The following is a 27,750-nucleotide window of genomic DNA, read 5'->3' as shown; positions in this document are numbered from 1 at the left end:
ATAAGCAAGTCTGTCTATAGTTCTTTGCACACACTGACCAGCATGCTGGAGCTGCCTCTTGCAATGAAAAGGACAAAGTTATAACCTGCTTTCTCTTCCTTAGGACACTATCTTCCATCTTCCTTCTAACCCAGCTGTTGACTTTCAATAAAACTTACAATTCGTAGGTTTTGGACATCCCACCCTGACATACAGATGAAATCGTTCATTAGGTTCAACCAAGTACTGCTGTCAAAAGCAGGGACAACAGGGGCATAGGAAAGAAAGGAAAAGGATAACATGCATAGGACTCGTTTATATGAGAAACCAAGGTTAAATACATAAAATGACCTTAAGGAAGAAAAACAGATTATTTGTTCTTCAACCTGTACCATCAGGAACGGCAATGTGGCATTGGAAAGCCTTTTTCTGAACTGGACGAGGAAATCTTTATGTAGGGCTTATTCCTGCTCACATTCCAGTAGGTGAAAAGCTGTCATCAATCTCAACCTGAGCAGCAGCTCTAATTCCAAGAGGCCCAAACAGAAACAGAATGAAAATGCATTTATTTAATCTTTAAGCTATTCTCTTCAGAATAAACTTTAGAATTGCTTCGCCTCTGAAACATCGCTGCCCTGTCCATAGGTTTAAGAGAAACAAATCTGAATAGTTGCAATAATATTAATCTATGATGAGCATAAAGCTAATTGATTTAAATAGCAAATTTACATACGTGCCCACAAATCTTATTGTTCCAGTTCTCAGAGACTGAGATATTATATAATGAGAACATGTGAATTCATTTATCCAATGAACATAGCACAGCAAAACTGCTATGTATTAGATCTGTAGATCACATGTACAGTATATTAAATTCACTTAGTAGACAGATAATTATGTTTCCATGTAAAAGCCATTACAAATAATAAATAATTAAATACACGTATGACTTGACAAATAATGTGCCAGGATTATGCAGATAATTCATTTTTAATTCAGTAGTTGCTTCACTGCTAACAAATAATAAGGAATAGACCATTGCATGTTCTCCACCATGATACATTTACTTTATTCAAATTTCCTAAATACATAGATATCTGAACTTTTCAATTAATTTCACCCTAAGGCACTCAAAGCAAGTAATCCATATTACCAGGTAGACTCTTGAAAATAAATCTAGCTTATCTCATTTCCTTTCTCATTGCAGTCTTTATCCTGAGGAAGAATCAAAATGTCACTCTGTAAGAGAAATTAAGTTAGTGGAAGTTGTCTCTTTGTGTACCCTTCTCTGGGCACGGGACAGGTTTGAAGGTCATTTCAGTGTTCTCCATCAGTACAAAATCATATCTGCACAGCTGCAGCCTACAAAAGTAGAAAAAGAAAAACAATGTGCACAACAGAAAAAGTTAACATTAATAGAAAAATATTTCAGTATTTGAATTATTAAACCTCCAGTATTTACCACCTCTCAGAGACAGTACTCAGAACAAGAAGATATGTCGTCTTGTCTAAGTTTACACATCACTAGAGTAGTTTTGCCAGACTATGAACAACAACCAGGACATCAGCTGGATTGTGCAAAGTGGCATGAGTAAGAAGTGTATCACATTAGTCTGAAATATGAAAATTCAATACTTCGTCCATTAAAGCTATTAATCTGCATTCAGATTAATTCTTTAGACAATGGTCCAAGAACAGCCCAATTCCTATTAACACTGGGCCTGAATAATTTATTTTGAGTTCCCTAGGTATGAAAGTTTCTCTGCTTTCATTCCACAGGGGGAAGTAGAAAACCACATCATAATATCTTCTAACTCTTTCAGTTGCAATGACAGCATGCATAAGAAAATTTCATTCAAGAGTGTAATTTTTCATCTAAACACCTAGAAAACTCAGAACTGCATAATACTATACGAACACATACAGAGGTCACAAAGAGAGTCACACACACACAAAATCTTACTTTTTGAGGTCAGCATAGATGCTCTGCCTTTTAGGGCAGAGGCAGGTCATAGCTCTGCCCTTCATGTGCTACTATGGACAGACAGTGAGAGCTGGTTTGAACAGGCAAATGACTAACATACCCTCTGATGGCACCTCTAAGGCCATACAAGCTCTGATACTTATTTTATTTAAAATTATCTTCTATATTGCTCTGAACTCACAGATGTGGCTATACAACACAATCTACCTTGGACTGGGATGTAGCATACGGCTACAGGAACCCGCCAGAGGTCAAAGCCTGAGCAAGAACATCCCACCAGGCACTTCTGTTGTTGCCCATTAGTCTGAGATTTCCAACCAGTCAAGGCTCCATCTGTCTGTATGTGAAAGGACTGCCAGATTTATATAAAAGAATTTGAGGCCCTTTAAGGACCCCACAAAAGGTAAAATAGTAGATTTCATGACTAAGAAGATCAAGACAAATTCTGGTATTCTGTATAATGCAAAGCACAGAATTTCATCCAGTCCTTCATCCACAACTTGTTTTGATTTGAATGTAATGGTTTATTATTATATAATTTTTGTAGAGGGAGAAAAAAAGACATAAAAGCACAGAAATTGCCAGCATTTTAACAGTCCTTATAAAAGACTGTGAAAGAATTCACAGCACAAATTTCCAGCCAGAATAATATAAGATTATTATATGCATCCATTTCCTGAGTTGGCTTTCGATATCTCATGTAACAATACAATGCTGTATTTCAGCACATTTGCAACAGTATTTGCAAGACAGCAGCACAATCTGTTAGCACTGCCAGTCTTCCAGCAGCAGTCGTCACCTGGAAAGGGCTCTATCTAACCACAGGGGACACAATACTTAGACAAACCATAATGCCATAATGATGAATACTAGACCTAAAAACATATGGTTTCCAACATATTGTATCCCATTTGAAGTGCAATCCATCTAAGCTTGTGATTATTGAGTACCGGGAATGCCTTATGGGAGAGTAGCCCTGAGCGAGGAGCAGGTTCTCCAGTTCACCAACAAGGAGAAAAACATAAATAATTTTTTTGTTAGGTGAGGCATTCATAATCCCTCACCCCATGTGTCTTCTCTGCTGTCTAATAAAAAGCAAGGGCATGCCACACTCTCTTGTTCAGTAGAGGTATTAATAAGACCTTTTTTATTACTCCTGTCCTTGTTTAGGTTAAAAAAACTAAAGGTGGCTGAGCTAAGTATCTTTGAGACATTCACCTTCCCCATCAATTGAGTTTGAATTGACTGACAGGTTCACAAGCTTTGTGGGAGAAGTGACACCTGGACACACACAAGTTAGGAAAGCTTTCTGGTTTTATGGGTGAGCAGGAATGATTTATGTCAGAGACCAAGAAAAAAGGTCTGAAAATTATATGTACCTTTTAGCACTCCCACATTCACACACCATCTGTGTGAATAACGGACCAGCCCGGTAGACAATTGTTGCTGATATTCCCCAAACTTCCACTGTCTGCTATTAACCTAAATCTGGGGAGATTGAGATTCCTATTGTCTTTTATCCCTGCACCTGTCCCCTGGTTTTTACCTACTACTTTCTTCTATGAATAATTTAAATATTTTTAATGTAGTTTCTAGTTGATTATCCTGTATTTGAGTAATTGTTGTAATTATATGTAACTAAATAAGATAAATACAGGTAGTTATAATTACAATGAGCAATTATGTAATTATACCAAGCAATAGTGTTGTACCACCTGCATTTAAATTACATTTACATGCTGATTCAATACACTATTTTCCATTGCTATCTAAAAGTATCTAATGTGCCTATATGACTGCCATCTAATGAGGTTCTGTGTGAAGAACTTTAGTGGATCCTATATTAAAGCAAATCAAGTGCATCTTACTTCAAAACCAACAAGAGTCTAACTAACAGGAATGAAAACTCAAAACCAGTAAGGGATGTTCACTGAAAGTCTTCCTTATTTGCTAGATCATTATCTGAAAAACTCCTGAATGCTGATAGGTTTGCATGAAATCTTCTGATTTATTAAAGTTGCGCTGAGAAAAAAAATTGCAATACAATTTAGAGCTTTGACTATCTCTCATCATCAAATGCTTTTAAATAAAATCATGCCAGTTCACCTGAGAGCTTGAGACTTACGACCTTCAACAAGTTAATAAAGTCTAATGTATATACATTTTGGGGTAATATTTTGATTACTGTTCTGTTTCTTTCTAAATTTCTACCACACGTCTCTTCCTTCTTGGTAAATATGAAATAGCAGATTAATTTAACAAGGTTTCATAATTTTTACAAAGTATCATACCCAATTGCTACTAGACTATTATCATATACCAAATCAGAAAGCCTTAAATGTTATTTCTCAAGTTAACAAAATATACTGACTTAAGACTTACTCATATTGTAATATTATTCCTACTCATTACTTATTTGATAACCATCATTAGATTATATTTTAAATTCTGATTTTGTTGAATCTGCCATTGGTATGAAGCAAATTAACATAAGAACCCTAAAATAAAATACTCTTACTGCTCCTGGATATTTCTTACCTATTCCATGTAATATGTTATTTTCACAAGATGCCAATGTAAAATTTAATTACTAATGCTATTGTACAAGTAACTCTGGAGATCTAAAAAATGAACATATGGCAATACTGCCCAAGTATTTAAAACCAGAAAGAATTAATAGAAGCTTAGTAATGACACCTAAATGTCAAAAAATGCAGATGATTTCATTTTAAGTGTAGGCAAGCATAGACTGTGTTTTGGTCTTGAAAGGTCTTTACCATCAGCAAGAAGACCAAAAACCTTTTCCACTCACACAAGTAGCTGAAGTGCTCCATTTCATATCTGAGTGTGAAAAGCTGTGTACAGACACAAGATTAAAATCAGAAAAGTGCTTAATAAAATTTATCTTCTGGAAGAGAACTTAACCATGCAGGTGTAAGTCAGGCAGGTCTACACAAGTGGTCCTTGAAAACCTGTTGTGACCAGACAGCAGCAGCAGCCTGCTGTAACAAGCAACACACTTGTTGACATCTACATGTACGAGAGATGCAAAATGAGGGTGCTTTGCACTAAATGTTAATGTACAGTGCAGCTCTTCCACATGACAAATTTGATCCTAGGTAGGATGAGGATATTCATGCATTTAGGAATATGCGATTAAAAAAGTCAATAGTGGGAAATACACATCCTGAGCAGTTTAGTTGATACATAACTTTGATACATGGCAAACACTTACCTTTCTGGATTATTAAGAGATTTCAGCCTCATCTGGAGAATCCTAAGCTTGTGTTTTGGGCCTATTAAAGTCTTCGTAGAAAAGGTCAAGGAAATTTTCGATATTTTGTCAAGGTCTCGGTAAAATCCAGTTAGTATTTTGACTCTTTTATACTGCTGAAAGGTTGAAGCTTCACTAAAGAAAAATATTATTTCTAGTCAGGGTTTTGTTAGCTGAGTAATATTCAGTATTACTAAGCATTATTATTAAGATCAGGAATCTTGTAAGATGTATTGACTTTAAGCATTCAGACACCTAGAAACGGATTCAAGCCAGTAGCATGCAAGGACCTGGGCTAGTTCATAAATGGAGAGAGGACCATTTCAGTGTGAGGAGCATTGCCTCTGACACTGAGCCATATCCAGGAAAAGGAGCCGTTGCCAAATCTTAACAACCTCATGATACTTCTTTGATTTACAAGTTAACAAGTTAAAAGGCTTAGGAAACTCAGAAAATTAGTCCTATAAAGTGATAAAAAAGATTTAGACACAAAGCACAACATACCTATTCATCTCTGATTCTACTGTGTTTCCAGCATAATCTGTTATTTTAACTTTAATGAAACCTCTCCTGATGTTTTTATTCCAGGTAGTAATATCCAGTAAGTAGTTATACACTGCAAAAAGAAATAGGAAATAAGAAGATTCAAAGAATGACCTCAACAGGATACAGTTGTTATTATCACCCTGTTAAAAGTATTCACTGGTTGATGATAGGAATAGTGACTTTTTATTTCTAAGTTACCAGCTCAAAGCAGAATAAGAACGCTCTTGACAAAAATTAGCTTCTACCAAATGGCTACTTGGAGTTCTGTGTAATTAGTGTATCATTTCCTCCAGTTCTTACGTGGAAAGGATTTGCACCAGAAAGCTACCATCAGAATTAGCGTGAAGAGTTTGACCTGCCTAAGCATAAAACGCAAAAACAAGCCCTAACCAGAATCTTCAGGTTTTGGCAAGCTCTGCAAAGAGGGCATATTTGAGCTATTAGTGTAGCAGCACTATCACCTTACCCAGAAAAGTGACATGTCCAGAAAACAGCTGAGGTACATTGGCAGGGACAGGGAAGGAACAGCATTGCCACAAGCTTTATGTATAGGCAAAGTGGGCAGTCAGCTAGATGAGCAGATTAATCAGGTGGTGAAAGCTGAAGAGAGACATTATTCCTATGCCTCGCTTGCCCAGCCTGAGCAGGTGCAGGTCCTCCAAGCACCCTCCACTCAGAGAAGTCAACCTGCCAAAACCTCTTGTGTGGATACTAGAAAAACTGCATGGGGAAGACTGAGGAAGAGGAGAGGGATCTGATTGCTTTCCCACACTCCAGCCCCTTCTCCCCCTCCCCTGGGTGGCCCACGGCCTCAGGAACACAGGCTGGGTACCCACGGCTGGCACCCTCCGTGCACCAGCATGGAGCTGACCTGCTCCGCTGTACCATCGGAAACCCTGACCTGGCCTTCTACCGCACTTCTGTAACCATCACCAGTTTTGTAACTGTGCTATGGCTATCCAGAGGAAACACAACTTTACTACTCCCAAAGCAAGGAAGTCAATTCAAGCTCTTTTGGTTTTTTTTGCTTATTTCTTTTTAACATTCTCTCCTACAAGGCCAAGCCTCACCTCATATGAAAAACTTGTCCTGCTCCGGTTTACAGTTTCACTTAGTTTTAAGGCTTCTTGTTTAGAAACATAGAATCATAGAACGGTTTGGGTGGGAAGGGACCTTAATGATCACCTAGTTCCAAATCCCCTGACATGGGCAGGGACACCTTTCACTAGAACAGGTTGCTGAAAGCCCTGTCCAACCTGGCCTTGAACACTTCCAGGGTTGGGGCATCCACAGCTTCTCCGGGCAACCTGTGCCAGTGCCTCACCACCCTCGTAGTGAAGAATTTCTTCCTTATATCTAATCTAAATCTACCCTCGTTCAGCTTAAAGCCATTACCCCTTGTCCTATCATTACGTGCCCTTGTAAAAAGTCCCTCTCCAGGTTTCTTGTAGGCCCCCTTCAAGTACTGGAAGGCTGCTATAAGGTCTCCCCGAAGCCTTCTCTTCTCCAGGCTGAACCCCAACTCTCTCAGCCTGTCTTCATAGGAGAGGTGCTCCAGCCCTCTAATTCTTTTTCCTCATGTCTTCAAATATCTAATAATTAAAATAAGGTTTCAGTTAATAAATACCTTCTTTTTCAGACTTGTTTAGTAGACTCATTTTTCTTCTTGACTTTGTGTATTTTCCCTTAAATTTATGCTGTCATTACAATGCTTATTATTCTTCTCCATGTGCATCCTCCTATGTTTGGCAGTATTTCTCCCCCTCTTTTCTCTGTTCTACCACCCCTGTCCCAGAATACTAAATACAATCTTTTCCTTCTGCAATGTACCCTTTCCTTCATCAGGATTCTGCCTGGTTGGATTTTTGATAGATGCCCAGATTTTAATATGTGTGAGAGCAAAAGCAAAGCTGTAATTCTCTGTGGGAAGAATAAATGAGGAGACAAGACCTAGCAGCCTGTGCAGCCTTGACAGCATGGAAGAGCGAAGCCCAAGCAGACAGGAGCAGGGGAGAACAGTGGTAGCAGGTTTGCGTTGAGCTGAAAGACCACTGGGAAAAGGAGTTATTTTATGTAAAATCCATCACATCTTCATTAACCTCTCCTTGGCCCTTTGGAAAAAACAGCAACGTAAGTAAGCATGATTACCACTGTAAGGAGGGACATTCAGTCCCTGGTCACAAAACTTGCCAAGGTGATAGAAAAAGCTAACAGGAAAACTTGACTTCACTTGAATTCCCTGTAAGCCTATCCCCATATTCCAAATCAAAGAACCTGAAATATAACCCATTAGAAGAGCGTGCTAACATTTGCTTATGGTGGTAAAGTGTGTTAATAAAAACAGAAATTGGATGAGAATCTAAACGGGACCTACATGGATAGGTAGATATCCAAACTGTTGCAGCTAAAGCCCATGCCGTGAGAGTTCATTCCTATATAGCATAAACCTGAAACAGTCAGCTAAGTTTTCCCTCCACTGTTTTACTCATAGGGAGACATGGACTTTTAAAAGCTGGAGTAGCTTTAGTTGACTGTGGGCTGCTCCCCTCCCGGCGTGGAACATAGTGCTGTCTCTTTTCCATCCCCCAGCCAGGGCAGTCTCACTTCCCATTTTTGCACTCTGAAAATGGCAGCAATGATCCCATCTAAGCAGGTTCTCTCAGTCCAGCTTTTTCCCTGTCATTTGATTCTCATTTTCTGACTTACTTCTTCCTCTTGGCAGTCCATCTCATTACTTTTAAAGACACATTTCTTTCTCAGTTCATGTATTGCTTACTCTTCTGCTGCAATCATTCTTTTTCTTCCTCCAGTCTGCGAACTGACACTTAGCTTGTAGTTTATTACACCATTTTACACAGCAGCTAACAATAACTTTCTACTTTCAACATGCTTTCACTCCAGATCAGCTAACAAATAACAGCCATAACATTTCATAAAGGGTTTGTTATATATGTATTCAGCCACTCACTGCAGAATGGGTCTTGGTCCGAGGTATCAAAATAAGCTTTCGTTGGTGAACTCTTTGGGATTAACAGTTTTTTCCATCTATCAGCATAATAACCTGAAATCCAAAGTTCAAATATTTAATTTCAGACATTTAGCAAAATCCTGACACACATATAATTACACAAAAGAAACTCACCCAAAGTGACAGATTTGGCTTTAGTTTTCTTAAACGTTCTCTGAGAAAGTAAATTGACTTGGAAAACGCAAGAATCCCCTGAGTATAATAGAATGTAGTATGCAAGTATTTAATACTTCTAATATATTAGTATCACTAAAATTGTCATAATGTTGGAATCTATTTAGTCTAGAGTACTAACTCCAAAAAATACCACTTATAAATTCCTGCAGAGGTAATAAAAACCAACCCAAAAAAGTAGCCCACATATTTGCAGAGAACAGTTACCAAACAGTTTCACATTAGGTAAATTTTTTTCCTTTCTTTTTTGAATAATTAAAGTAAATATTTTTAAATCCTTTAGTCTATAATTGTGGCTATTATTTAATAAAATGTTGGATACTCTTTAAACCTCCTAAGCTCTTGGATGTAATGTACAAAGCATTTTTGTTGTATGCAATTCTATGCTTATAGTCCTTGGGGCTTGATAACAGTCCTTGTTTCTAAAGCGGCTGATCCTATTCTCTCCCTCTCAATTTCTTTACCTGGACTGGACAACGAGAGCTGGTTCTAGGCTGCAGAGCTGTCACTGCAAGGCAGCAAGAAGGAAAGCTTGCAATAGAAGGATGCTGTTTCTCCCCCCAGTTCCCAGATTCAGCTGCCTGTTATTCCCTCACAGGTTGTATGGTTATTAAAAAATAAAAGATGGCAGCTGACTGGTCAAATATTTCTCTACCTCTAGCTTGGGCATTCTGTGTAAGTGCATCAGGCATGGCTAATAACCATGCTGGGGAAGTCCTGGAGTCTTTCTGCCCTACTATAAGGTTCTGTTATTGTTGGGTTTTATTATAAAAGAGTAGACAGATCTGTCTGTCTATGCTTTTTCTTCAAACCTGATTTAACTAATATATGTATGGTGTACATCCTAATAGAACGATGTAAAGAAGACAAGGTATGGATTGAAAGTTAATTTCTATTTAATTATGTTTAAAATTTCATTCTTAAGAAAACCCTGGCAACTAGGAAATGCTCACACTATTGTAACTGTTTTCAAGCTGTCCCCAGATCCTCTCTAAAAGCAATAAAACTCCAAACAACTAAAAAACCCTCCAAATAGAAGCTTGATTCCAAAAGAAGAGCCAGAGAAACCATGAAGTTGCTATAAACATTATTAATTTTAAATAAAAAACACAGGTACTCGAGGGATGATAACACACTATGTGTGCCTGAAGTTATCGACTAAGTAGAAGCAGTTTCTCTGTAGAAAGGAAATACACTGTGAATCCATTTCAGACCGGAAAGAATAATAATCAAAGATTAGGAACATTCAGCACCTGTGTCTAACAGAGAGAACTATAAAGCAGACAAAGCCATCAACTTTAAACTACTTTAAACAGTATGTAGCTGTGCACACGATCCATCCCTACAGATCCCTTTAACACAATACTACAGATCTCTGGAGTAGCCCCAGAAAGAGCTAGTCTGGATTTCCCGGAAAATCTCACCCAGCCCAGAACAGATATCATAACTCTTACCCAGTACTGGACAGGACATTGGCTGGAAAGCTTCACAGTCAACACATTTTCCTCTCTTGTAATCCAAGTAAGAGTCACAAGGATATGTTATTATGTTGCACCTTCTTTTCAAAGATGATAAGAAGAGGAAGACAGATCTTTGATGGTCACACTTAAAATACTGAAGTCCTTCAGGAAAGAAAAAACAAAATATACCAAGAATATGTAATCATTTTTCTTCGTGAAAAAAATGGTGCTATCAAAGTAATCCCATTTACCTGAGTCATTCTTAGTTAGCCATGCTTTTATTCTCTGGTTAGTTGACCACCAAAAAAATGGATGCACACACACAAGAAGAAGAAATTGAAGACTGTTTTGAATATTACAGGTACAGAGAAAAGTCTACAGGGTTTCATATGCCAGAAATAGTCTACTAAGTCCTATCAAATTTACAGAATTATTGTTATAAAGCAAGAGTCTAAGTTAAAATTTGCCTTGCTACATCCTGTGCAGAAAGTTTTGCCGGAAATCTACCGTGAAGAATACTTCAGAGATTATTCTCTCTAGTTTTTTTGGGTAATAAATTCCTGCCTCTCCTAGCAAAGCAAACTATGAGAATTGTACAGATGAAGATGATCCTGAGTCTTAAGGGATTCTTCCATACTCGCAGACACAGAAGTGGAAGCCCTATGCTTTTGCAGCAGCTCTAATTCTTAGCAGCACTGTGCAGATTAGTAACAGAAACATAGACAGTCATAAATCTATTCAAAAAGATTAAACAAAAACAATGTGCAGCAACCTTGCCTAAGATTTATGGAGGCTGAAATAAGCAAAATTCTGCACCAAAAGATCACGTCATTAAACTGTTTTCATCCTAGAGCCTAAAAGACCTGTCCAAAACCTAGTACATCATTGCCAACCAGGAGGAACCTAAGACACAGTGAAGACTTGAAAGCCTTGCCTTCCATGCCATATGCAAGTGATGCTGTCCAAACCACTGGGACACAAACATCTTCCCCCATGCCTAGCCATATATAAACACAGAAACATAATGATCACTATATACAGATTATAGATATAATAATATATTCCCTCATACCAATAATAATGGTATGATGGAATATGTATGCTTATAGGAAGATTTTTATTAAAAAAAAACATGTCAAATGTCTCTGTTATTTCTCATTTGCTGAGTGGGGATAGGAAAGAAAGAATACAATGCCCTCAGCCCCCATATTACCAAATAAGTGCAGTGTGCATTGAATTCAGTTTAACCTTTTTTTGATTTGATTTCAAACTCTTTGCTCATTAATTGAACACATTTTTATTTACCACTGAATAATGTTTGTGGACAACCAGGTTGATCCATTCCTCCATTTGGATAGAAATCAATGGTTCCCAAAGGTTTCTTGAAACCTAGTGCTAAAGTAAAAACATCATGAATCAAAAAACAATAAACAGAATTACGCATTGAATTATTTATCATTACATTGCATTAAAAATACCATGAAGGTCTTGAAGGATATTTTTTCAAATTTACTGTTCTTTTGTTCTGTAAATGGAAGTCATGTTATGAATTAAAACCCATGGGGTTTTTTTACTTTTTAAGAAAGTTATACACATGTAAAGTGTTGTACATAAATGTATACAAATTCATGTAAGATTCCTAGTACCACAAAAGAAAATGGATAGAACAGAAGCAACTATTTAGTGCTGTAGCTGAGACACTATTTGCACAAAGAAATTTATTAAATTCATGTTCTCTCCAGCAATCACAGTTCTTTCCCAATGTAATTTTCATTAGAGTAAGATTTTCCATTTTTTGCACATGACATTGGATTCTGAGCTACACTAATATAAGCAGTATATTAAAGTAGAAAAACCTGTATCTATCCATAAAAGACCATAAATAACATTTAGCTCAATCTGACCTACCTTCCTCTGTACCACACATTACCTTTATTCACGTATTTAGAGCATTACAAAAATCGGTATTTTACAACTTCACATATAAATTTGTATAGTAGAATGCTTAATTTTTAATATTATTAAAGAAACTGATATGAAACTACACAAATAATGGGACAAGTGTGGTAGGTTTGAAAGGTTTACTTACGGTTTTGAAAAAAAAAACAACAAACCACATTATAGCGTGGATGAAGCAGACTTTACAATGTTCTTCATTTTAACCTTACAGTAACGTGATTTAGAATTTTAAGCAGTGGATCTGTACTGTGTACAGATGTGATACAGCTGAGACTGGCTGTCTCAGAAGGGAGTTTAATTCAGTGATAATCACATGCTTACAACCTTTATGTTCATAAACACTAGCACAGCAAAAGGATGTTTATGCTAAACTATTTTGCAAATAGCAGTATCATAAATTAATGCAATAGGCATGCTTTATTCAATGTGCAGATGACTTTTTTTTATATTCAGAAGGAATATACTATAACAAACAAGACATAAATGACTGTGGTGCAATCTCTATTTTTGCATTACATTAAATAGACTCATGACTATATGGTTATCTACATATGCCTTCAGTTAGCTGTTGGACAGAAAAGTTAATGCAATATTTTCAGGTTCAGTCACGAAACTTCACTCACTCAATAACATGGCTAACTCATGTCAGAACTGAACAAAACAGCCCATCTTTGCTTAAGTCATCAAAAAAGTTGAGTTTCAATTTCCTGATGAATAGGCATAATAATATACAATATGATTTCAAAAGTATAGATATTGTCAGAAAGCAACAGCAGAGAAATCCACCTGATGACACAAAATATACTTCTGCAACACTATCTGGATGTTACTGAAACAGCTTATCCGTTCTCTTTTGCTTTCCTGCCTTTCCTCAAGTTGAAATAGGAAAGTTAAGGCTATGTCATTACCATCAGTATCTGAATGGATTACGTCAACAAATTGTGCATCAGTACGATCCAGTCTCCCCTCTGGTGGTTCTCGAGTGAACGAAGGGCCCGCTGGATCAAGACCTAAATGAAAATAACACTAATGTTACAAATTCTGGGGTCTGTTTCTACAGATATATACAAGAGCAACATTTGAGCATTATTCATCAATGACTCTTAATTTTCCTGGGATAATAGTAAAAATAATAACCAGCAAAATTCTTCTCAAGTTTCCATTCTTCAACATGGTAAGCAAAATAAGGGTTCCTACCACAAGACTGATCAACACTTATCTTTGAATTTCTCTCTCCCTAGTTGTGCTCATCTCCCAGTGACGAATCATAAGCCAACAGCATTAGAGATCAAATCAGGAGAATAACTCTGCCCTTTCCCCCCCAAAATACTATACCTATTAAGTACGTCATAAAAACAAAACGCACAATGTAACTACTCTCACCACCGGAACACAAGATGGAGACATCTTGGATAGAGACAATTTCAAATGTGCCTCAATCATTTTATCAGTTGGTGTTGAAATCACTTATAGAAATACAATTGTTATATGTAACTAAGTGAAATACCAGTTTTCGACCACATTTTCACCTGAAGGAGGTTTGAAAATCTTATACTCAATTCAAAACTCATCTATGACAAAAGATATGCTGAGATCCACAAAAAGCACTTTGTATCAAGGAGGATGTGATTTGGGTGGCAAAGTATTTGAAGCATAAACACTGTGTATTCTCATTCACTTTAGGGATAGGGAATTACTGTTGTGCAGTCCTGAAGCCTGATAATTTTCAAGATGGTAATTTCTGTCCTTCACAGGAAAGTGAAATTGTTAGCTCTGCTCCTATTTTCTTGACAACAAAAGCATAGACAAAAAGGGGAAAAGAAAAAGCAGCAAAGATGGAAAATACACCTGTCAAGGCAAAACATATTCCTTCACTTACCTGACTCCCAAATGCATTCTCACTGATTGAGAGACAAGGCCAGTGTATGATCTTAGGTTATCCAAATCTGTGTTATGATTTAACTGGCAAATGTGCTTTAAGAACTAGTCTAGGAAGGTTCTCTCTCAAGATCAAGATAACCAAGACCCAAAGTACCACAGAGGATCATGGAATGCCAGGAATAAACATTCATAGTACCCCAGGTGACAAAGGTCATTGTTTTAGTCCACTAATTAGTTCCATATTTCAGAAACCTCCAAGCAGTGAAGAAGAAAATATCTTTTTCTTTTCTTTTAAAATCTCATTTTTCCAACATCACTTTGCACCACTGGCTCAACTCGTTTGAAAGAGAGAGTATCAAACAGTCACTTAAGAGGTTAAGAGCGTCGTGTGTTTGGACTACTCAATCTCTGCCTTTATTCATCCATATTTGTAAATATAAGAAGGTGATTGAAACATTTCATATAATTCCATTTACCTATGAGCATCTGAGTTCAGAAATTACATGGATCTACTAGCTCCCAGTTAGTGTACAGAGAGGACACAGACCTGCTAACCTAGCATTGCAATCAAGACTGTCCCCAACCAGTGACACCAACAAACTCTAGGAAATTGTGTAAAGTGGAAATGAGTATTCTTAACCAAAGAAATATAGCTGGAGCCTTTCACACTCTTAGAAAATGCTCTGACTTTCATATTACTGTATGAAAAGGGGAGAAGTCTCTAATTCCCTTTCTTAAGTCTGGCTACTGGCTCCTCTTACATTTTGGGAAAAAAATTACTTAAGTACTCTGAAGAGAGGGTTTGGAGCTATGAATCTCAAGGAGAGGCAAGTGCCTCCTTTCAGCCTGAAAACAGCTGTTCTCTTAAATCCTAAACACTATCAGGACCCAACAGCCCCGTCTTCCCCTAGCACCTTTTCTGATAGTTAGGTGAGTCAGCTTCCCTCTCAACACGCTAGCTGCAGTGAGTTTTGCTCTTTCACCGCAATAAGTATCTGGAGCCTGTGCCCCAAAACTAGCACTGTGGATTCTGGCCTAGGAACCAGCATCTAAAAGCTAATCCTAAACTTCATGCAACCCTGGTCCTGAAAGATGTATCCAAATGACGGTACCCCGATTTTCGATGTATGCACCACTTCCCGCAGATGGCAATGCAGACAATGCAACAAGTATGAGGTAAAATTTGCAGTATCCATACACAGGCTGCACACTTGATCTAAGCTCCCTGTACGAGATAGCTCAATGTATTAAAGCCTACACCATGTTCAGATACCTCAGATTGAAACTGAATCCTCATGCCTGATTCCAGCGGTCTGACCAAGAGCTTCTGAACTTCCTTTCAGAGGGACTTGACTTGCTCCATCAAGTAGACAGAAGCTCAGGTAGCATATCATTTAACTTAAGTGGCATTTGGATGCAGCACTCAATTTTCATTTGAGACACTAGAGGTAAATGTGTTGGAAAATTTCAGCTGTAATTTATGTCTTGAAGGCAGACTTTCACAATTTTCTGAACTTCTATCAGGGATACATTTTTCCTTGTATACGTTACTAAATAGTCAGTTCTCATTTGTCGATATTTCAGTGCTAGCATCTATGTAATTCGCAGCTATGACAACAATCCAAGGTATATTAGAATACATGTATTGGGATTAAAAGCCTTACCTGTAATTCTGCCAAGTTTGCCATTATACTTCTGGCCAACAAAACCAGCTATATGAGCCCCAAGACTAACTCCAATCATATACATAGAGTCAAGAGAACTTCCATCCACCTATCAGGGAAAAAAAAAAACCCAAAGCCACAACCACACATAAAGTTAACTGAACAGACATCAGTAGACTGATTTAGTTTTCACTTTTTGTCTGTACTCTAAGTTATAACTCTAACTTTCTAACTTTAAAAACAAATGGAAATTACAAAGTTCTTTTCAGTTTGCCATTCGGTACTAGTTAAACAGTGTAGTCATTTTGAAATTCTTTGACTAGAAAAATGTAAAAAGGAAGCTTGAGTCACATTTCTTCCAAAATGTCACACTAGTTAGAAGGGGAGCAGGGGAGGGAAGAGGAAGACATTTACCAGATACAAGAAAGATGAACCAAAACTATGAACTAGGAAAAAAAAAAATTCTCCCCCTAGCTTATCCTTCCAATAAAATAAATTAAAAACATAATACCATTAACAAAAACTTATGCCACAGAACTGCTGAATAATGGTGCCAAATGCACACCTGCAGGAAAGCCTTAAGATGCCCATTCTACAAAGCAGGCAGTATTTTAAAAAAAAAACTACTGCAGAACTCTGAAACAGTATCAGCAGACCTGTTGGAATCTCTGCAAAGTGATGGGATGATATGTGGGATCTGACACATTAATGTGTCTCATAATGAATTAACAAAGGTCTCATGACATCTTGCAAGTATGAAACTGATAGCTGTGGGACACAACATACCCCACCAACATCACTTTGATGACTCGCACAACAAGATCAGCCCAAGCATGCCCTGCTGTCATTGCTTTGCCAGGCAGATCTGTAACCTGCAATTTACCAAAAATCTGCAACAATAAATTTGCAAAATACACCTTTTGAACCCACTCTGGATTGCAGACTGTTCTTATAGTCCTATTTTATTTTTCTATTCCATAACAATAAACTTACTGTCATAATTACAAATTGTTAACACTATATCTAGTCCCAGAGGACAGATTCTGATATGCTTTCTCTTCTTTAACCTCAGCCTTTCTCAAAATGCTGGATTTTTTACTGAAATTCCACATGAATATTTTCTTACTGCACAGTATTCAAAATTTCTGAGAATGGCTGGGAAAATAAGTGGTGAGAACAGAAGAAAAATCAAGTGTTAAATCTAATAATGGCATAAATGTGATGATAACATATTTTGTTCATTTGATTAAGCAATAAATCTAAAGCCCAGTTAAGACCACTGGCATCAACAATTGTTTCAGCAACTCCCTCTAGAATCAAGAAGTTTATATCATTTTGGAACAAATTGTTTTATCTCTGTCAGTGATTTCTTTTTCATTTAAAATCTTTAGTTATGGTGGTTTAATAGTAAAAAGAGTAGTGCAATGCTTTTGTAAAATTTTAATGCTGTATACTATTTGAACATCTGTCACATCACCTCCCCACTAGTGCATTCACTCTTTCCAGAAGACCTAAAACTTCCAGCTGACTAAAGAAATAGATGCACTCTCATGCATACTTCAGTGAAAGGGAAGTAAAAACTCAGGTGAAGTTAAAGATAAGCAGTAATAACTGCATGCAAAGTTAGTAAATACTTTGGTAAAGAAATGTCATTTGATATTGTTCACTGGGCTTCTCTTTAGACATATTTTAAGTATCCATTCCCACTGAAACTATGCTATTTAAACATACTCAGAACAGATGCAACTCTCTGCCTTACCAGCATCTGGTCAATGTAGTTCTTCAGTATTTCTGCAACTTTTCTGCAGTTTTCAACAGCAGTTATGTAATTCACAGTTGTAGCACCACGATTCCAATCAACTATAATGAGATTAATATCCTCTGAAGACAGTAGAAGCTCCTTCATGTCACCTAGCCATGCTGGTGGAGATCCCGTTGGTCTGAAGCCGTGAATAACAAAGACAATTGTCTTGGAGGTATTAAGGTACTCAGATGCAGTAACATTGTGTTCAATGAGTCTCTCAGAACAATCTGGATTTTCCCTTGTGTATAGCAGTAGCTGGACTTGGAGTTCTGTTCCAGACAAAGCATTGCCTATATTAAGATCTGTAAATTCAGGACATTTTTTCTCCTCATCTGAAAAAGATGAAAATGTTAGACAGTCATTTGAAGAGTTAGATCACCTGAAATAACACCTCTTCCTTTTTCTTTCCCCATTTTTCCACTAAAAGTGAAGAACTTCCATTTTCTTCACTCCAGACTTTTGGAATGAGATGCCAGAATGTGCACTGAACAGCAAGGAGCCACAGTTTAACTATGACTCTGCAGATAGCGCTATGCTCCCCTGAATCCTTCAAATACAAAATTAACCTTTCTAATTATTCCTGAACACTATATTTTCTCCATAACAAATACAATTTAGTAGTCAGTGTTGATAAGATCCTTTGCTTAACCATCAAATTTATGTTCTCAGAATTTTTTCACAACTAGTGTGTGTTGTGTAAACAGGAAGACCACTGTGGTTGTTTCTTCCTCTTTCAGCCAGCGTGGAAGAGCTCCCAACCCTTAGACCTTATTGTCTGATCTAGCAATAAGAAACAGGTCAATGTACATAAAGGCACAAGAAAAGCTGTAGTATTTAGCATTTCTGTACTTGGACAGTTATGGTATACAAGGTTAAGCTGTAGATCAGTCAGGATCAACAAGAGGATGGAGATTTTCAAAAGAATCTAAAAAGACTTAATTTTTCCCCTGTATGCTTATCAACGTCAAAAGTTAATGCTTTAAAATGTATCTTTTGGCTGCTGAGGTCACACTGCGTGGATAAGCCATTTCAGGATTTTGGGCACAATGCTGGTGCCTGTCACAGTTCTTCTGTATGGCCTCCTCACCTTCGCTATGGTGTTAGCTGGCATATGGCCAAAGAAATTTGGGCCCATCTCTTGACTTCTAGTGGGCTACGCTACTTTACACAAGGCTTTTGTCTGATATTTGATGGCACCTTTCTCAATTTTTCTGTCATTAACAAGTTCGTAAAACAAGTCAACTTCTAGAAAGCAAAAGTAGGAAGAGAAATAGTGCCTACTCAGTTCCTCAGAAAATAATTTAAAAAGTAACCTGAATTTCTCAGAATTTTTGAGTGATAGGAGAGGCAGTTCTAACTCTTCTCCTTTTCCCAGCAAGCGGCTAGCAGGCAGAACCGAATCCACCACATTTGCACGTCTGAGACAGACAGAGAGCCCTCACCGGTTTATAAAGCTGCAAAGGGCAGGTGCAGGGAGGTTACAAGGCATCTGAAAAATGTATTTGATACAATAGTGCAGATATAAACAAAGCTAAACAATGTGAAGTACAGCACTTAATATGGTAAATACATTAATTCACTTAGGGAACTAGACCAATCACCTAGGCCAAACTATGTATCTACAATGACTAGACCAGTCATCTCTGGACTGGACATCACGAAAAATAATAGATCTTTCCAAAGCAGAGCAGGGTTGAAGTTACAGAGTGTTAGAAATGGCCTGAAACTTTCTGTATGAATCGTCCAAAGTTTCATGCCTATCATCAACTTATGACAATAGCTACAATTATTACGTCTGGGAAAAGTTAGGATTACTTATATTTCAAAATAAATATCACTGTTCTCCTCATTTAGACACTGAATAATTTAAGTAACTTTTACTGAGATTACTGGAAAGGTTACTAACTAACTACTGGTACAGGAAGGCATCTCAGTTTCATTGCTGAGACTTATCTAAGAAGTTTTTCTGAAATTAAGAGCTGTTCAGCTGCAGCTGCCTTGAGTTTAATGAAAATAATATTCAAGAACCTGGTAAAATGTCATACATGTGACATGATACTGACATGTTACTAGAATGTGTCACATTTAATCTCTAGTTTTCATATAATGATGTATGACAATAAAACTAGAATAGAAATCCTATTACACAAATGTCATATACAAAGCTAAACGATAATAAACAGCCACTTGATTACATTTTTGCTACTCAGATTCGAAGCTACAACATGAAACTCTTTCATTTTTGCCTAATATTGTTCTTAAATCCAAGTTTAATCACTGATCCTTATAATTCACTCCTACATATCTAACTTATAAAAGATTCATGCTAAGATATTGTTGAAGTGTTCCTCCATATCCACTTAAATGTTTTGATTTCTTATCATTTGACTGGTAGAAATAAAAATGAACTCTTCTAAAGCCAGTGGAATGACAGTGACATAACCCAGAGACACAGTCTCGTCCATGGAAGTGAGAAATCTATCATACGGAAATTACTTTAACTGACGAAACCTATTTACTAGCTGGCAAATGTCAAAGCGAAACAATTCATTTACTTATGGCTGGGAAATGACAGCAGTTATTCTTTGAAAAGTAAATAGAGAAAAAAAGAAAAGATGATGTCTTTACTGTGGAATTAGATAAGTACTATAAACAGATTTACAGATTTAATACTTTGAATTGTTTAGCGAGGAGTCATTGAGGGGAAGTTTTTCAAACTCCTATTTCTGATTGATTACTGGAAGGAATACTCAGCTGCCCTTGCGCACACTTGTGGGAGTACTCTCATACGCTTTTCTGTACAGTCAGAACATAAAGATAGGCGTTGGGCAGTTACATATGCAGTTTAACTCAGTTAATATACAATTTTAATTTTTCTGTGTATGTCTGTAAGCATTGTATCTTCTGTGGTTGAAAAGGGGAAAATCTTAAGTCCACACTGACTTTTCTGTAACTAAATTTTGCTATTTAAAGCACAACACATAACTTGAAAACTTGTCAACCTAACAAATCAGCAATAAACAATAAACTTACGTTAATATGTTAAAACTATTTCACAATTACTTTGTTACTTTGTACGAAGTGCACATACCTGAGTGTGTCTCTGTGCAAAGTACAGCCAGAGATAAAGTATCAGGCTTTGTTCTATTTACTTTAAAATTAAAACCTACGTCTCAGTTTCAAAGTGATCAAATTCTCTTTACTAATCGTCTGCTCCTTTAGGCATAATTCACAAGGTTTAATCTTTTGGCCAATTTAAATTAAGGAATACTCTTTTTTTTTATACTTGAATAAAGCCAAGAGACTACATTGCAAAGAATAAGGTAATGGTTCTTACCTGATTTCACCCAGTATATCAAACAGATGAAGAAACACAATTTCAGCATATGGAAATGGAGGAAAGCAATATGTAATATCCACAGACAAGGGGCAAATCTAGTGTTTCCTTATAGTATGCTAGATTTCTAACCTAACTGAATGCCACTAATGAAGTAAGTGACGTAGAGTAGGAAGCAGAAAGCAAAGCTGTATTCAAGCTTCTGCAATTCATGACTCCTCCTATTGAATGACTTCAGTAGGTAGGGTGGTTTCTGATCGTTAAGGGTTGGGACTGGGTTTTAATCTATTTCCCTCTCTCTTTGGCTATCAGCAGATTTACACGTAAGCAATCGATGTTATATATTACTGACAACTCTGTTCCACATGTGGAATTTAGGAAGCAGAGTAACTAGAGGTACATCACATTACAGACCCACCACGTGTCTTTTGAAAGAGTGTAAAAGTGCAATTAGAGGTGCTGGGATGGGCAAAAGACACTCAGAACAAAAAGTCATTCCAGTGACAGAAGAATTTTTCTGTAAGAACTTGAAAATAATTCTGAGAACTGTATCTCCATGGATTATTTTTGTACAAAATTATCTTCTGAGCTTTTTCCAAGGAGTCATTCTCTAATCTAAATTCATAGCATGTCTGTGAAAGCACTTACATGGGAAAGAGATGAAGCTTGGAGCCCCACAAATCTTACTCAGACACTGACTTGCTGGGTGTTTTGGGTATGTCACTTGACTTCATTCCCTCTGTTTCCCAAACTATAAAAAAGATGAAGAGACATTTATTTTTGTGAAGTTCATTTATTTACAAACCATTTCACTGGGTAAGTACAAGAGAACAAACTTCAGTTTCTTGGAGTTCACGGTAAGGCAAAGAGGCAGATAAACTCTGCATTATTCAAGTGAGACGCCTGGATGCTCAGTTTGCCTATATCTGGCCCCCAGTTATATCCATTGCAGGAGAAAGAAAAACATACCATAACCAGGCAGACGCATCCCAGAAATGTTTTTTGTATAGCATATCCTTCACAGTGCTTCTAAACAAATAATGGTATAGCGTCAGTTTGGATCTTCCCCCTCCCTACTTTTTAATATAGATTACGGTTACAACAAAAACTTAGTGCACCCAAGCAACCACCAATTATGCAGCCTCAGCACGCACTGAGTGTGCAATACGCACTCATATACAAGTTAAAGCACAGAGAGCTCAACACCACTAAAAATGAACCGGTAATAGCCCTAGTAAAACATCTACCGTGCTTCTCCAAGAGCCAATCACCTGATCTTAGAAGGAAATCTTACATATGTACCTTTACATATACCTAATGCCATTAGTTGTGAATAAATAAAAACTTGTTCTTTGACACACGAATGGGGAAAAGAAAGGAAATTTTAAGTTCCCTCTTGAACTGAAAACCAATAAGCCCAGCTCACATGTAAGTAAAGTACAGTGCCACCCATGTCAATATAATGACCCATGAAACAGTTTTAAATCCCTCTGAAGCCAGTGTCAGGAAAGGACTCCCTTACTAAATCAACGCCCAGAAAGTTTTGCCGTATTAATCAGGACGTTGAACTGCAGCCTGTTGGACTCACCTCTCTGTCATGTCAAAGGGGACTTTGTTCACCAACAGTGGCACTTATGCCACTTGGAAATTCATAAATCTTAACTACCGTTACTATTTACACTGTAGTTTCTACTGACATCCTTCAAGGCAACTCTGAGTTTCAGGTATACTGCCACAAAGAGATGAGACCCTCAAAGTTCAAGCATTGCCCATCCCGCTTCGCTGCATATTGCATGTCCACTGCTTTTCTCACAAGGATACACTTCTTCTTGCACTGAAATTCAAGGTTACCTGCTCCGAAAGTGCCTTATGCAAACCAGTGGAGGATGCTGGCACTGCCTCTTCAGGGCTTTGACTGTCCCCCACAGTGCTCAGGACCATAACAGTAAGACCTCCTGAAAGAACCCTGATGCTTTTGGGGGAGCCCACAGCCTGCCAGCTATTAAAAACCCCTCAAGGCTGGCCAAGTATTCAAGCTGAAAAAAACCCCAAAACTAAAATACCTTGATTTTATTACAGTACAAGATTACTATGATTTACAGTTAACAGGATGGCACTTTTGTAATTCAGTTTACCCCCAATAGTTTCTGATAAAATAACAGCTAAAAACATTACAGCATGGTTGTCAAGATTAAGATCGAATTCTTATGCAAGACTTGATATCCTCATTTGTGGTCACACATAAATGTATTTCCCCTTCTAACCTTCTCTCTACCCTCAAGGACTTCATAATCTTGGGAAATCCCATTGTCATAACAATTCTCATAAGAATTCTCATTTCTCTTATGAATCAAGCCACTTCTCCAGAAAAATTCCTCTCTAACCGCTAGCTTAAGAGTGCTGCTCCCTTTCAGGTAAGATGAAATCACACCTGGCTTTTGCAATGCAGTATGTTTAACTATGAAAAAAAGCTGTCTAAAGATTACAAAGGCAAAAAACCTGACTGGCTGGAAGAAATTTAAGACTCATTGTGTATTCTACACTGAGGCTTGTAATTCCTGTAAATTGATAATCTGTTTTAAACAGCCATAAGAAAAGCATGCAGATTATTACTTTTTTTTAGCTGAAACTTGACAGGTCAGTAACTAAGGCTCCATTTGAAAATAACGGGCATTGAGGCAAAGCACACCATCTATGCTTGGGAAAAAAATTCTTTAATAATATTTTTCACGTTGCTGTCATCAGGATGACCTCTGAAAATGTGCTCCTTTGTAAAACCATAGAATCTTGCCCGGGTGGCCAAGAAGGCCAAAGGCATCCTGGCCTGTATCAGAAACAGTGTGGCCAGCAGGAGCAGGGAAGTAATTGTGCCCCTGTACTCAGCGCTGGTGAGGCCACACCTGGAATACTGTGTTCAGTTTTGGGCCCCTCACTACAAGAAAGACATTGAGGTGCTGGACCGTGTCCAGAGAAGGGCAACGAAGCTGGTGAGGGGTCTGGAGCACAAGTCTTATGAGGAGCAGCTGAGGGAACTGGGGTTGTTCAGTCTGGAGAAGAGGCAGCTGAGGGGAGACCTTGTTGCTTTCTACAATTACCTGAAAGGGGGTTGTAGAGAGGTGGGTGTTGGTCTCTTCTCCCAAGTGATTGGTTATAGGACAAGAGGAAATGGCCTCAAGTTGCACCAGGGGAGGTTCAGGCTGGATATTAGGAAAAAATTCTTCACTGAGAGAGTGGTGAAACACTGGAATAAGCTGCCCAGGGAAGTGGTGGAGTCACCATCACTGGAGGTGTTCAAGGAACGTGTGGATGAGGCATTGTGGGACATGGTTTAATGGGCATGGTGGTGTTGGGTTGATGGTTGGACTTGATCTTACAGGTCTTTTCCAACCGTAGTGATTCTGTGATTCTGTGAATCATAGATTCATAGAATCGTTTAGGTTGGAAAAGACCTTTAAGATCATCAAGTCCAACTCTTAACCTAACACTGGCAAGTCCACTATTAAATGTATCCCTGAGTGCCTCATCCACATGTCTTTTAAATACCTCCAGGGATGGTGACTCAACCACCTCCCTGGGCAGCCTGTTCCAATGCCTGACAACCCTTTCAGTGAAGAAATTTTTCCTAATATCCAGTCTAAACCTCCCCTGGTGCAACTTGAGGCCATTTCCTCTTGTCCTGTTGCTAGTCACTTGGGAGAAGAGACCAACACCCACCTCTCTACAACCCCCTTTCAGGTAATTATAGAGAGCAATAAGGTCTCCCCTCAGCCTCCTCTTCTCCAGACTGAACAACCCCAGTTCCCTCAGCTGCTCCTCACAAGACTTGTGCTCCAGACCCCTCACCAGCTTCATCGCCCTTCTCTGGACACGGTCCAGCACCTCAATGTCTTTCTTGTAGTGAGGGGCCCAAAACTGAACACAGTATTCCAGGTGCAGCCTCATGTTATACCTCACCAAATAACACTTGAAAAATACATACTGAATGTTAAATGTGTATATGTGCTTTAAACCTGTTTGCAGCAACCTGGCAATATCAAGTTATAATGCAGGTATAACTTCAGCTTTAAATACACCTGTATTGACCTGAAGAATGAACAGTCAGACCCCACTAGGATTCGGATTGGTGTAAAACAGGGTGTCCCGTGTCTCCAATTTTATTTAACTTATCTGCGGACCCCATGTTGTGTAAGTTGGAGGAGGGAGAATGTGGATTCCAACACTGCTCAAAAAATATAACTACTATGGCTTTTGCAGATGACTCAGTACTGCTGAGCGGATCATGGGAAGGAATGCAGTAAAGTATTGAAGTTTTGGAGGTCTTTTGTGATCTAACTGGCCTCAAGACACAACGGGAGAAGTGCCATGGCTTTTACATCATGCCTACAAAAGATTCATATACAATCAATGACTGTCCTTCATGGACGATTAACAGCGCTTTCCTCAACATGATTGATCCTGGTAGCTCTGAAAAGTACCTGGGCCTATGTATTGACCCATGGACTGGAATATTGAAACCAGAACTACTGGAAAAAGTGAAGGTGTGGTTACAACGGATTGGGAAGACTTCAGTGAAGCCATTTCAGAAAGTTGACATCTTGAAAGGATATACTATTCCATGATTGATTTACTTAGCAGACCAGGCCGACGTAAAAGCTACGTACCTGGAAACCCTGGATTTGGCAATTCAAGCTACCGTCAAGGAATGGTTACATGTACCGGCATGTACCTGTGACACCATCCTGTATTCCAGCACTTGGGATGGAAGCCTGGGCATTACCAGACTCTCAGGGTTGATCCTTAGTGTACAGGCTTGAAGACTACACATAATTGCGCAGTCTTCGGATGAGACAATAAGAGCAGTCATTTGGCATGAGGGCATTGAGAAAGAATTTAAAAGATTATGGATTGCAGCAGGAGGAGATAAGGATAAAATTCCATCTATTTGGGACCCTAGAGCGGTCGTGGTGATTTCAGAGGAAGTACGCGGTTAGGAACCAGTCTTGGAATGGGAGACACCTGCTCCAAAAGGTATCTTTCTGAGGCCCTGTAACTGGCAAAACCAGGAATTTGTGAATTGGACCAAGCTGTTATCCCAGGCCTGTAGAATTTCCAACTCTGAGAAGGATAAAATCAGTAACAACTGGATTTAATACTACAGAGGCATTCACCACAGAAAGCTCATCACAGCGTTACAACTAAGAGCTTATGTCTACCCCACAAGAAAATTTTTGGCAAGGGGCAGACAAGAGGCTCAGATTAAATCTTATCGGCATTGTCAGGCAGAGAATGAGACCTGTTTGCATATTATTGGATACTGCCCCACGGTGCAAAGACACTAGGATTAAGAGACATAACCAGTTGTGTGAATGGTTGGCAGATGAAGCCAAAAAGAAAGATTGGGTAGTATTCCAGGAGCCGCTGCTGAAAGATGAACAAAACAAATTATACAAACCAGACCTGGTATCCGTTAAAGGAGGTCAGGCCCTTGTAGTAGACATCACAGTTAGGTATGAAAGTAAATCAACATCTTCAGCAGATGCAGCAGCAGAGAAAATAAATAAATACCAATATCTTAAAAATCAAATTCAAGAACTGACAAATGCCACTACTATTAATTTGTTGGATATCCTATAGAAGCACGTGGCAAGCGGTATCAAGGCAACTATGAATTGTTAGCAGAACTAGGCCTCTCCAGTTCCCAACAGGAAAAGGTCGCTTGTTTTCTATCAAATCCAGCACTATTTATATCAGTAGATTTTGTATATATATTTGCCAGTCAAGCATAGACTATTTTAAGATCTTACTGAATTAATGAATTGTAATTGTATGAACTAATGAATTGTAAATAAAATGATTCTTTCTTTCTATCTATCTAAGGCGGGAGCCAGACCCCCAAGGGTGCCAAAAGGCGAAAGGTGGAAGGGCGAGCGAGACACGATAGGGTATTGATAGTACATACGGATGACAAGGGGCTCAGAGTCATGGCGCGTCATCTATCCTGCTAAAAGACACTCATCACCAGCCTTTACCTAGGTGGACAGGCCACCTTTACTTAGTCCGGAAAAGGAACACGTATAATTTTATGTATGTTCGATAAACAGAAATCATATTCCACTTCTTTTTAAATCTTGAGAAATGTACAACATCCGACACTTCACCTGTGTGTTTTATTAGTAAGAATCACAACGCTTTATCATACTGATGACTAAAACACTCGAGGGCTTTGCAGGTTTTTGAAGCATTTGTCCCCCGGCCCTACTGCAGCCGCTGCAGTACCCACCTGCTCCACCAGGTGCCAAGGGGAGAGCGGAGCTCCTCGGCGCTGCTCGCCCCCGCCTGCGCGGCCTGCCTGCGGCTCGCCACGGCTTCACGCAGGCGAGAAGGAAGTACTCCAGGGGCACACACACTTCTTCCCGCGGTCCTGCTTCTGTACAGTACACGCTTCCACCGGCAGGTCTGACAGTAACAGTCTTTTCCTCCGGTCAGCGGGGAACACCCGGGAAAGAAAAACGTCGAAGTTCCCCGCAGAATGACGGCACTAGCGAGCGCCCGCCCCGCCTGGCAGCCACTCGCTGCACGCTTAACGCCTCTCAAAAGCGCGGCTAAATAAAGCCCAGGGGCTGCCGCGGCTATGATAAGGCCTCCAGCGGGACCGACGCC

At 38.6% G+C, this 27,750-nt stretch overlaps 1 protein-coding gene across 1 annotated transcript; it reads right to left on the bottom strand.

The window, feature by feature from the left end:
* Window positions 1-1,235: 1,235 nt before the first annotated feature.
* LIPI (lipase I) lies at window positions 1,236-21,163 on the bottom strand. The gene is made up of 10 exons (XM_009818418.2): window positions 21,091-21,163; window positions 17,709-18,085; window positions 15,950-16,058; window positions 13,313-13,414; window positions 11,751-11,840; window positions 10,440-10,607; window positions 8,752-8,844; window positions 5,742-5,853; window positions 5,199-5,372; window positions 1,236-1,341 (listed from the first exon to the last, which is right to left on the bottom strand). The coding sequence occupies exons 1-10, from the start codon at window positions 21,137-21,139 to the stop codon at window positions 1,236-1,238; spliced, it is 1,380 nt and encodes a 459-aa protein (XP_009816720.1). The 5' UTR covers window positions 21,140-21,163.
* Between the last annotated feature and the right edge of the window lie 6,587 nt (window positions 21,164-27,750).

Source organism: Gavia stellata, chromosome 1 (genome assembly GCF_030936135.1).
Source record: "Gavia stellata isolate bGavSte3 chromosome 1, bGavSte3.hap2, whole genome shotgun sequence".
Classification (NCBI taxonomy): Eukaryota; Metazoa; Chordata; class Aves; order Gaviiformes; family Gaviidae; genus Gavia; species Gavia stellata.
This window is presented reverse-complemented; position numbering and strand designations above follow the sequence as displayed.

Bases quoted from the DNA above. Each gene is read 5' to 3' on its own strand.
- LIPI (XM_009818418.2), bottom strand. From the start codon at position 21,139: ATGCTGAAATTGTGTTTCTTCATCTGTTTGATATACTGGGTGAAATCA. The intron at 5,854-8,751 runs GTGAGTGGCTGA...TTCTTTTTGCAG, and splicing joins GGACCAAGACCCATTCTGCA to TGTATAACTACTTACTGGAT. The intron at 5,373-5,741 runs GTATGTTGTGCT...ATTTTTCTTTAG, and splicing joins GTAGAATCAGAGATGAATAG to TGAAGCTTCAACCTTTCAGC.